Source organism: Oncorhynchus masou, chromosome 25, assembly GCF_036934945.1.
Source record: "Oncorhynchus masou masou isolate Uvic2021 chromosome 25, UVic_Omas_1.1, whole genome shotgun sequence".
NCBI classification, from domain to species: Eukaryota; Metazoa; Chordata; class Actinopteri; order Salmoniformes; family Salmonidae; genus Oncorhynchus; species Oncorhynchus masou.
In genome coordinates, this window is record NC_088236.1 from 5,458,356 (window position 1) to 5,470,423 (window position 12,068).

At 49.7% G+C, this 12,068-nt stretch overlaps 1 protein-coding gene across 1 annotated transcript in view; it reads right to left on the reverse strand.

Annotated features, from left to right (window-relative positions):
* Nucleotides 1-12,068, reverse strand: part of arl15a (ADP-ribosylation factor-like 15a) — a 229,144-nt gene that overhangs the window by 214,393 nt on the left and 2,683 nt on the right. Inside the window, exon 3 of the mRNA XM_064936336.1 lies at nucleotides 6,027-6,086. Within this exon, the coding sequence (XP_064792408.1) occupies nucleotides 6,027-6,086 (60 nt within the window). The remainder of the gene's footprint in view (nucleotides 1-6,026; nucleotides 6,087-12,068) is intronic.

The following is a 12,068-nucleotide window of genomic DNA, read 5'->3' on the forward strand; positions in this document are numbered from 1 at the left end:
CCCTAAATCAAACGTGTCACGCTCCCGGAGGCTGGGTCTGTGTTTTTCCTCAACCAAACCACAATTACACCCCAGACACACTCAGGCTTTAACCCCCAACCAGGGCTTAGCACTAACTCTCTCTCTCTCTCTCTCTCTCTCTCTCTCCATTTCTCTCTCTCTCTCTCTCTCTCTCTCTCTCTCTCTCTCTCTCTCTCTCTCTCTCTCTCTCTCTCTCTCTCTCTCTCTCTCTCTGTCTCTCTCTCTCTCCCTCTCTCTCTCTCTCTCTCTCTCCATTTCTCTCTCTCTCTCTCTCTCTCTCTCTCTCTCTCTCTCTCTCTCTCTCTCTCTCTCTCTCTCTCTCTCTCTCTCTCTCTCTCTCTCTATTTCTCTCTCTCTCTACTCTCTCAATTTCTTTCTTTTTCCAATTCTCTCTCCTTCCTGTTTTTTTCCCTTCCTTCCTTCCTTCCTTCCTTCCTTCCTTCCTTTCCTTTGACACTGAGCCCAAATTTGGTATCGCCCTCGCTGGTGGTCTCTCTTCTTTCTGAGTGTGTTGTTCTTCAGGAGAAGGGAGTTATGAGGTCGCTGCTATCAGTCCAGGATGGCTACTTGTCAAGATTCACAGTGCACCTTGTGTCCAGAAAAACATACATAAATTACTTTCACTCTTAAACATCCTCGTAAATTTAAACACAGGTGGAGGTGAAGGGGAGATTTATCCCTCTCTTCTGTTTTAACAGTTCTGGAAGGTTCTCCATGTCTTACCTCCAGCTTCCTTATTAAACCTCAAACTACCTCCCTGGGTGATGTTAACATAAAGGAACACCACGGTCATGATGATAACAACTCTCTCTCAGACTCAGGTCAGAGGGCCCCCCCTCTATCAACACTGACTACGAAGAGCAGGGGCAGGTAGTCTAGTGGTCAGAGGGCCCCCCTCTATCGACACTGACTACGAAGAGCAGGGGCAGGTAGTCTAGTGGTCAGAGGGCCCCCCTCTATCGACACTGACTACGAAGAGCAGGGGTAGGTAGTCTAGTGGTCAGAGGGCCCCCCTCTATCAACACTGACTACGAAGAGCAGGGGCAGGTAGTCTAGTGGTCAGAGGGCCCCCCTCTATCAACACTGACTACGAAGAGCAGGGGCAGGTAGTCTAGTGGTCAGAGGGCCCCCCTCTATCAACACTGACTACGAAGAGCAGGGGCAGGTAGTCTAGTGGTCAGAGGGCCCCCCTCTATCGACACTGACTACAAAGAGCAGGGGCAGGTAGTCTAGTGGTCAGAGGGCCCCCCCTCTATCGACACTGACTACAAAGAGCAGGGGCAGGTAGTCTAGTGGTCAGAGGGCCCCCCTCTATCGACACTGACTACGAAGAGCAGGGGCAGGTAGTCTAGTGGTCAGAGGGCCCCCCTCTATCGACACTGACTACGAAGAGCAGGGGCAGGTAGTCTAGTGGTCAGAGGGCCCCCCTCTATCGACACTGACTACGAAGAGCAGGGGCAGGTAGTCTAGTGGTCAGAGGGCCCCCCTCTATCGACACTGACTACGAAGAGCAGGTGCAGGTAGTCTAGTGGTCAGAGGGCCCCCCTCTATCGACACTGACTACGAAGAGCAGGGGCAGGTAGTCTAGTGGTCAGAGGGCCCCCCTCTATCGACACTGACTATGAAGAGCAGGGGCAGGTAGTCTAGTGGTCAGAGGGCCCCCCTCTATCGACACTGACTACTAAGAGCAGGGGCAGGTAGCCTAGTGGTTAGAGTGTTGGACTAGTAACCAGCAGGTAGCCAAGTGGTTAGAGTGTTGGACTAGTAACCAGCAGGTAGCCTAGTGGTTAGAGCGTTGGACTAGTAACCAGCAGGTAGTCTAGTGGTTAGAGCTTTGGACTAGTAACCAGCAGGTAGTCTAGTGGTTAGAGTGTTGGACTAGTAACCAGCAGGTATCCTAGTGGTTTGAATGTTGGACTAGTAACCAGCAGGTAGTCTAGAGGTTAGAGTGTTGGACTAGTAACCAGCAGGTAGCCTAGTGGTTAGAGTGTTGGACTAGTAACCAGCAGGTAGCCTAGTGGTTAGAGCGTTGGACTAGTAACCAGCAGGTAGCCTAGTGGTTAGAGGGTTGGACTAGTAACCAGCAGGTAGCCTAGTGGTTAGAGTGTTGGATTAGTAACCGGAAGGTAGCCTAGTGGTTAGAGTGTTGGACTAGTAACTGGAAGGTAGCCTAGTGGTTAGAGTGTTGGACTAGTAACCAGCAGGTAGCCTAGTGGTTAGAGCGTTGGATTAGTAACCGGAAGGTAGCCTAGTGGTTAGAGTGTTGGACTAGTAACCAGCAGGTAGCCTAGTGGTTAGAGCGTTGGACTAGTAACCGGAAGGTAGCCTAGTGGTTAGAGTGTTGGACTAGTAACCAGCAGGTAGCCTAGTGGTCATTGAAAATAAGAATTTGTTCTTAGTTAAAAGATAATTTGTTCTTAGTTTAAAAATATATATAATAACAGTTGAAGGTTGGGGGTGTGTATCTTTCCAGAGCATCAGTGTGTGACATGTCAACATCAAGACGTGATGCTGCTGTGGGCTAAGGGGACAGACATTACATGAGTCATTGGTTTGTGATGTTGATGTTCACAGCCAGAGAGAAACATTCATTGAATGATTTGTTAACGATACAACAGACTGTCGCTTCAAGGGCCATTTGGCAAGCTCTTCTGTCTGCAACTGACCTGGCCAAAGAGCAACAGACAGGTGTGTTTATTTGCTAAAGCAAACACCTACTGGACCTAACAACCACTGTAAAACCGTCTGCATGGTTCTTGGATATCAAGGTCCAGGAGACACATCAGACCCAGTCTCCTGACGATAATTAGATTATAGAACTAAATGTGGGAAATCACTATGGCTAGCATTCATAATCAAACACACCCAATCACTACGGCTAGCATTCATAATCAAACACAACCAATCACTATGGCTAGCATTCATAATCAAACACACCCAATCACTATGGCTAGCATTCATAATCAAATACAGCAATCACTATGGCTAGCATTCATAATCAATCACACCCAATCACTATGGCTAGCATTCATAATCAAACACACCCAATCACTATGGCTTGCATTCATAATCAAACACACCCAATCACTATGGCTAGCATTCATAATCAAACACACCCAATCACTATGGCTAGCATTCATAATCAAACACACCCAATCACTATGGCTAGCATTCATAATCAAATACAGCAATCACTATGGCTAGAATTCATAATCAATCACACCCAATCACTATGGCTAGCATTCATAATCAAACACACCCAATCACTATGGCTAGCATTTATAATCAAACACACCCAATCACTATGGCTAGCATTCATAATCAAACACACCCAATCACTATGGCTAGCATTCATAATCAAACACACCCAATCACTATGGCTAGCATTCATAATCAAACACACCCAATCACTATGGCTGGCATTCATAATCAAACACACCCAATCACTATGGCTAGCATTCATAATCAAACACACCCAATCACTATGGCTAGCATTTATAATCAAACACACCCAATCACTATGGCTAGCATTCATAATCAAACACACCCAATCACTATGGCTAGCATTCATAATCAAACACACCCAATCACTATGGCTAGCATTCATAATCAAACACACCCAATCACTATGGCTGGCATTCATAATCAAACACACCCAATCACTATGGCTAGCATTCATAATCAAACACACCCAATCACTACGGCTAGCATTCATAATCAAATACACCCAATCACTATGGCTAGCATTCATAATCAAACACACCCAATCACTATGGCTAACATTCATAATCAAACACACCCAATCACTACGGCTAGCATTCATAATCAAACACACCCAATCACTACGGCTAGCATTCATAATCAAACACACCCAGTCACTACGGCTAGCATTCATAATCAAATACACCCAATCACTATGGCTAGCATTCATAATCAAACACACCCAATCACTATGGCTAGCATTCATAATCAAATACACCCAATCACTATGGCTAGCATTCATAATCAAACACACAAAATCACTATGGCTAGCATTCATAATGAAACACAACCAATCACTATGGTTTAGCATTCATAATCAAATACACCCAATCACTATGGCTAGCATTCATAATCAAACACACCCAATCACTATGGCTAGCATTCATAATGAAACACAACCAATCACTATGGCTAGCATTCATAATCAAACACACCCAATCACTATGGCTAGCATTCATAATCAAATTCACCCAATCACTACGGCTAGCATTCATAATCAAATTCACCCAATCACTACGGCTAGCATTCATAATCAAACACACCCAATCACTATGGCTAGCATTCATAATCAAATTCACCCAATCACTATGGCTAGCATTCATAATCAAATACACCCAATCACTACGGCTAGCATTCATAAACAAATACAACCAATCACTATGGCTGGCATTCATAATCAAATACAGCAATCACTATGGCTAGCATTCATAATCAAACACACCCAATCACTACGGCTAGCATTCATAATCAAATTCACCCAATCACTACGGCTAGCATTCATAATCAAATACACCCAATCACTACGGCTAGCATTCATAATCAAATTCACCCAATCACTACGGCTAGCATGCATAATCAAATTCACCCAATCACTACGGCTAGCATTCATAATCAAACACACCCAATCACTATGGCTAGCATTCATAATCAAATTCACCCAATCACTATGGCTAGCATTCATAATCAAATACACCCAATCACTATGGCTAGCATTCATAATCAAATACAACCAATCACTATGGCTGGCATTCATAATCAAATACAGCAATCACTATGGCTAGCATTCATAATCAAACACACCCAATCACTACGGCTAGCATTCATAATCAAACACACCCAATCACTACGGCTAGCATTCATAATCAAATTCACCCAATCACTATGGCTAGCATTCATAATCAAATTCACCCAATCACTATGGCTAGCATTCATAATCAAATACAACCAATCACTATGGCTGGCATTCATAATCAAATACAACCAATCACTATGGCTGGCATTCATAATCAAATACAGCAATCACTATGGCTAGCATTCATAATCAAACACACCCAATCACTACGGCTAGCATTCATAATCAAATTCACCCAATCACTACGGCTAGCATTCATAATCAAATACACCCAATCACTACGGCTAGCATTCATAATCAAATTCACCCAATCACTACGGCTAGCATTCATAATCAAATACACCCAATCACTACGGCTAGCATTCATAATCAAATTCACCCAATCACTACGGCTAGCATTCATAATCAAATTCACCCAATCACTACGGCTAGCATTCATAATCAAACACACCCAATCACTATGGCTAGCATTCATAATCAAATTCACCCAATCACTATGGCTAGCATTCATAATCAAATACACCCAATCACTACGGCTAGCATTCATAATCAAATACAACCAATCACTATGGCTGGCATTCATAATCAAATACAGCAATCACTATGGCTAGCATTCATAATCAAACACACCCAATCACTACGGCTAGCATTCATAATCAAATTCACCCAATCACTACGGCTAGCATTCATAATCAAATACACCCAATCACTATGGCTAGCATTCATAATCAAATACACCCAATCACTACGGCTAGCATTCATAATCAAATACACCCAATCACTATGGCTAGCATTCATAATCAAACACACCCAATCACTACGGCTAGCATTCATAATCAAACACACCCAATCACTACGGCTAGCATTCATAATCAAACACACCCAATCACTACGGCTAGCATTCATAATCAAACACACCCAATCACTATGGCTAGCATTCATAATCAAACACACCCAATCACTACGGCTAGCATTCATAATCAAACACACCCAATCACTACGGCTAGCATTCATAATCAAACACACCCAATCACTATGGCTAGCATTCATAATCAAACACACCCAATCACTACGGCTAGCATTCATAATCAAATCTATTCTTTAACTTTACCTCCGAGTTCCTTTACATTCAAGATGGCGTTTGGGAACGGTACTGCTTTGATGCTGAAGCCTGAGAGAAGGAAAGATATTGGGTTAAGGTCAGTAACATGTAGAAGAAGAGAGACAGGGTCAGACTAACATGTAGAAGAAGAGAGACAGTCAGACTAACATGTAGAAGAAGAGAGACAGGGTCAGACTAACATGTAGAAGAAGAGAGACAGTCAGACTAACATGTAGAAGAAGAGAGACAGTCAGACTAACATGTAGAAAAAGAGAGACAGTCAGACTAACATGTAGAAGAAGAGAGACAGGGTCAGACTAACATGTAGAAGAAGAGAGACAGGGTCAGACTAACATGTAGAAGAAGAGAGACAGTCAGACTAACATGTAGAAAAAGAGAGACAGGGTCAGACTAACATGTAGAAGAAGAGAGACAGGGTCAGACTAACATGTAGAAGAAGAGAGACAGTCAGACTAACATGTAGAAGAAGAGAGACAGTCAGACTAACATGTAGAAGAAGAGAGACAGTCAGACTAACATGTAGAAGAAGAGAGACAGTCAGACTAACATGTAAAAGAAGAGAGACAGTCAGACTAACATGTAGAAGAAGAGAGACAGGGTCAGACTAACATGTAGAAGAAGAGAGACAGTCAGACTAACATGTAGAAGAAGAGAGACAGGGTCAGACTAACATGTAGAAGATGAGAGACAGGGTCAGACTAACATGTAGAAGAAGAGAGACAGTCAGACTAACATGTAGAAGAAGAGAGACAGTCAGACTAACATGTAGAAGAAGAGAGACAGGGTCAGACTAACATGTAGAAGAAGAGAGACAGTCAGACTAACATGTAGAAGAAGAGAGACAGGGTCAGACTAACATGTAGAAGAAGAGAGACAGTCAGACTAACATGTAGAAGAAGAGAGACAGTCAGACTAACATGTAGAAGAAGAGACAGGGTCAGACTAACATGTAGAAGAAGAGAGACAGTCAGACTAACATGTAGAAGAAGAGAGACAGTCAGACTAACATGTAGAAGAAGAGAGACAGGGTCAGACTAACATGTAGAAGAATAGAGACAGGGTCAGACTAACATGTAGAAGAAGAGAGACAGGGTCAGACTAACATGTAGAAGAATAGAGACAGGGTCAGACTAACATGTAGAAGAAGAGAGTCAGGGTCAGACTAACATGTAGAAGAAGAGAGACAGGGTCAGACTAACATGTAGAAGGACTGATTGAATTGTAATAGAATTGACTGAAACATTTGTTGGTCATCTTAAAAATAATTTCAAAATCTACTTCCCCACATCCAGAATATTCCAATGAAACGTTTAGCGAATTATTTCAAAACCACCAACATGTTGAGTTAACAAGAGATGACATTTGAAAACACAAGTGTGTTTTAGTGTCAGGGTTACCAAAACAGAGCAGTGTTTGAGATGGTTGTGGTTCCTGTTTAACAACAATTAAAACCATATGATCCCAACTCGAAACCCAGAGGAGAGAGGAGAGGAGAGAGGAGAGGAGAGGAGAGGGGAGAGGGGATAGAGGAGAGGGGAAGGGGAGAGAGGAGAGGGGAGAGGAGAGAGAGGAGAGGAGAGGAGAGAGGAGAGGGGATAGGGGAGAGGAGAGAGGAGAGGGAGAGTGGAGAGGGGAGAGGGGAGAGAGGAGAGGAAAGAGGAGAGGGGATAGGGGAGAAGGAGAGAGGAGAGGAGAGGGGAGAGGGGATAGAGGTGAGGGGAAGGGGAGAGAGGAGAGGGGAGAGGAGAGAGAGGAGAGGAGAGGAGAGGGGATAGGGGAGAGGAGAGGAGGAGAGAGGGAGAGGGAGAGAGGGAGAGGGGAGAGGGGGAGGGAGAGGAAAGAGGGAGAGGGGATAGGGGAGAGGATAGAGGAGAGGAGAGGGGAGAGGGGATAGAGGAGAGCGGAGAGGGAGAGAGGAGGGGGGAGAGAGGAGAGGGGAGAGGAGAGAGGAGAGGGGAGAGGAGAGAGGAGAGTGGAGAGGGGAGAGAGGAGAGGGGAGAGGGAGAGAGGAGAGAGGAGAGGAGAGAGGGGGGGGATGGGGAGGAGAGAGGAGAGGAGAGAGGAGAGGGGAGAGGGGAGAGTGGAGAGAGGAGAGAGGAGAGGGGAGAGGAGAGAGGAGAGGGGAGAGGGGATGGGGAGGAGATAGGGGAGAGGAGAGAGGAGAGAGGAGAGGGGAAGTGGAGAGTGGAGAGAGGAGAGGGGAGAGGGGAGAGGAGAGTGGATAGGGGAGAGAGGAGAGGGGAGAGAGGAGAGGAAAGAGGAGAGGGGAGAGAGGAGAGGAAAGAGGAGAGGGGATAGGGGCGAAGGAGAGGAGAGAGGGTATAGAAGAGAGGGGAGAGGAGAGGGGAGAGGAGAGGGGATAGGGGAGAGGAGAGAGGAGAGAGGAGAGGGGAGAGTGGAGAGGGGAGAGTGGAGAGTGGGGAGAGGAGAGGGGAGAGGGGAGAGGAGAGAGGAGAGACGAGAGGGGAGAGAGGAGAGGGGAGAGGGAGAGAGGAGAGAGGAGAGGGGAGAGAGGAGAGAGGAGAGGGGAGAGAGGAGAGGGGAGAGGGAGAGAGGAGAGGGGAGAGAGGAGAGGAGAGAGGAGAGGGGATGGGGAGGAGAGAGGGGAGAGGAGAGACGAGAGGGGAAGGGGAGAGTGGAGAGTGGAGAGAGGAGAGCGGAGAGGGAGAGAGGAAGGGGGAGAGAGGAGAGGGGAGAGGAGAGAGGAGAGGGGAGAGGAGAGGGGAGAGAGGAGAGGAGAGAGGAGAGAGAGGAGAGGGGAGAGGGAGAGAGGAGAGGAGAGAGGAGGGGGAATGGGGAGGAGAGAGGGGAGAGGAGAGAGGAGAGGGGAGAGTGGAGAGAGGAGAGGGGAGAGGAGAGGGGAGAGGAGAGAGAGAGGAGAGGAGGAGAGAGGGGATGGGGAGGGAGAGAGGGAGAGGAGAGGAGAGGGGAAGTGGAGAGGAGAGAGAGAGAGAGAGGGGAGAGGAGAGTGGAGAGGGGAGAGGGGAGAGAGGAGAGGGGAGAGGGAGAGAGGAGAGGGGAGAGAGGAGAGAGGGAGAGGAGATGGGGAGGAGAGAGGGGAGAGGAGAGAGGAGGGGAGAGGGAGAGTGGAGAGGAGAGAGGGAGAGAGGGGAGAGGGGAGAGGAGAGGGGAGAGGGGAGAGGGGAGAGAGGAGAGGGGAGGGGAGAGAGGGAGAGGAGAGGAGAGAGGAGAGGGGATGGGGAGGAGAGAGGGGATGGGGAGGAGAGAGGGGAGAGGAGAGGGGAGAGAGGAGAGGGGAGAGGGTAGAGGGGAGAGAGGAGAGGGAAGAGAAGAGATGAGAGGAGAGAGGAGAGAGGAGAGGGGAGAGGAGAGAGGAGAGGGGATAGGGGAGAGGAGATAGGAGAGGGGTTAGGGGAGAGGAGAGAGGAAGGGGAGAGTGGAGAGTGGAGAGAGGGAGAGGGGAGAGGAGAGAGGAGAGGGGAGAGGGAGAGAGGAGAGGGATGGGGAGGAGAGAGGGGAGAGGAGAGATGAGAGAGGAGAGGGGAGAGGGGAGAGAGGAGAGGGGAGAGGGGAGGGGATAGGGGAGATGGAGAGAGGAGAGGGGAGAGAGGGGATGAGAGGAGAGAGGAGAGAGGAGAGGGGAGAGGATAGGGGAGAGGAGAGTGAAGAGAGGAGAGGGGATAGGGGAGAGGGGTGAGGAGAGAGGAGAGGGGATAGGGGAGAGGGGAGATGGGAGAGGAGAGGGGAAGGGGAGAGTGGAGAGAGGAGAGGGGAGGGGAGAGAGGAGAGAGGAGGGGGATAGAGGAGAGGAGAGAGGGGATGGGGAGGAGAGAGAGGAGAGGAGAGAGGAGAGGTGAGAGGAGAGGGGAGGGGAGAGGGGATAGGAGAGGGGAGAGGAGAGAGGAGTGGGGAAGGGGAGAGAGGAGAGTGGAGAGTGGAGAGAGGAGAGGGGAGAGAGGAGAGGAGAGAGGAGAGGAGATAGGGGAGAGGGGAGAGAGGAGTGGAGAGAGGAGAGGAGAGAGGCGAGGGGATGGGGAGAAGAGAGTTGAGAGGAGAGGGGATGGGGAAAGAGGAGAGGGGTTAGGGGAGAGGAGAGAGGAAGGGGAGAGTGGAGAGTGGAGAGAGGAGAGGGGAGAGGAGAGAGGAGAGGGGAGAGGGAGAGGAGAGAGGAGAGAGGAGGGGATGGGGAGGAGAGAGGGGAGAGGAGAGATGAGAGGGGAGAGGGGAGAGAGGAGAGAGGAGAGAGGAGAGGGGAGAGGGGAGGGGATAGGGGGAGAGGGAGAGAGGAGAGGGGAGAGGATAGGGGATAGGGTAGAGGAGAGAGGAGAGTGGAGAGTGGAGAGAGGAGAGAGGAGAGGGGATAGGGGAGAGGGGTGAGGAGAGAGGAGAGGGGATAGGGGAGATGGGAGAAGAGAGGGGAAGGGGAGAGTGGAGAGTGGAGAGAGGAGAGGGGAGGGGAGAGAGGAGAGAGGAGAGGGGATAGAGGAGAGGAGAGAGGGGATGGGGAGGAGAGAGAGGGAGGGAGAGAGGAGAGGGTGAGAGGGGGGGAGGAGGAGGGGGATAGGAGAGGGGGAGGGAGGGGAAGGGGAGAGAGGAGAGTGGAGAGTGGAGAGAGGAGAGGGGAGAGAGGAGAGGAGAGAGGAGATGAGATAGGGGAGAGGGGAGAGAGGAGTGGAGAGAGGAGAGGAGAGATGCGAGGGGATGGGGAGAAGAGAGATGAGAGGAGAGGGGATGGGGAGAGGGAGAGTGGATAGGGGAGAGGGAGAGGGAGAGAGGATGGGGAGAGGAGAGGGGACAGAGGGGGGAGAGGGATGGAAAGGGAAGAGAGGAGAGGGGATAGGATAGGGGAGAGGGATGGAGAGGAGAGAGGAGAGGGGATAGGGGAGAGGAGAGAAGAGAGGGGTTAGGGGAGAGGAGAGAGGAAGGGGAGAGTGGAGAGTGGAGAGAGGAGAGGGGAGAGGAGAGAGGAGAGGGGAGAGGGAGAGAGGAGAGAGGAGAGGGGATGGGGAGGAGAGAGGGGAGAGGAGAGATGAGAGAGGAGAGGAGAGAGGAGAGAGAGGAGAGGGGAGAGAGGAGATGAGATGAGAGGAGAGGGGAGGGGATAGGGGATAGGGGAGAGGAGAGTGGAGAGTGGAGAGAGGAGAGGGGATAGGGGAGAGGGGGGTGAGGAGAGAGGAGAGGGGATAGGGGAGAGGGGAGATGGGACAGGAGAGGGGAAGGGGAGAGTGGAGAGAGGAGAGGGGAGAGAGGAGAGAGGAGAGGGGATAGAGGAGAGGAGAGGAGAGAGGGGATGGGGAGGAGAGAGAGGAGAGGAGAGAGGAGAGGTGAGAGGAGAGGGGAGGGGAGGGGGAGAGGGGATAGGAGAGGGGAGAGGAGAGAGGAGAGGGGAAGGGGAGAGAGGAGGGTGGAGAGTGGAGAGAGGAGAGGGGAGAGAGGAGATAGGGGAGAGGGGAGAGAGGAGTGGAGAGAGGAGAGGAGAGAGGCGAGGGGATGGGGAGAAGAGAGATGAGAGGAGAGGGGATGGGGAGAGAGGAGAGGGGATAGGGGAGAGAGGAGAGGAGAGAGGATGGGGAGAGGAGAGAGGGACAGAGGGGGGAGAGGGATGGAAAGGGAAGAGAGGAGAGGGGATAGGATAGGATAGGGGAGAGGGATGGAGAGGAGAGAGACGAGAGGAGAGACGAGAGGGGAGAGGAGAGAGGGGAGAGGAGGTGGAGAGGAGAAGGAGAGGGGAGTGTAGATTGGAGAGGGGAGGAAGGAGAGTGGAGAAAAGCGGAGTAGGGTGATGTTTTTTGGCAGGGGTGATATACTAGTTTGGCAGGGTGATATACTAGTTTTGGCAGGGGTGATATACTAGTTTGGCAGGGGTGATATACTCGATTTGGCAGGGGTGATATACTAGTTTTGGCAGGGGTGATATACTAGATTTGGCAGGGGTGATATACTAGTTTGGCAGGGGTGATATACTCGATTTGGCAGGGGTGATATACTAGTTTGGCATGGGTGATATACTCGATTTGGCAGGGGTGATATACTCGATTTGGCAGGGGTGATATACTAGTTTGGCAGGGG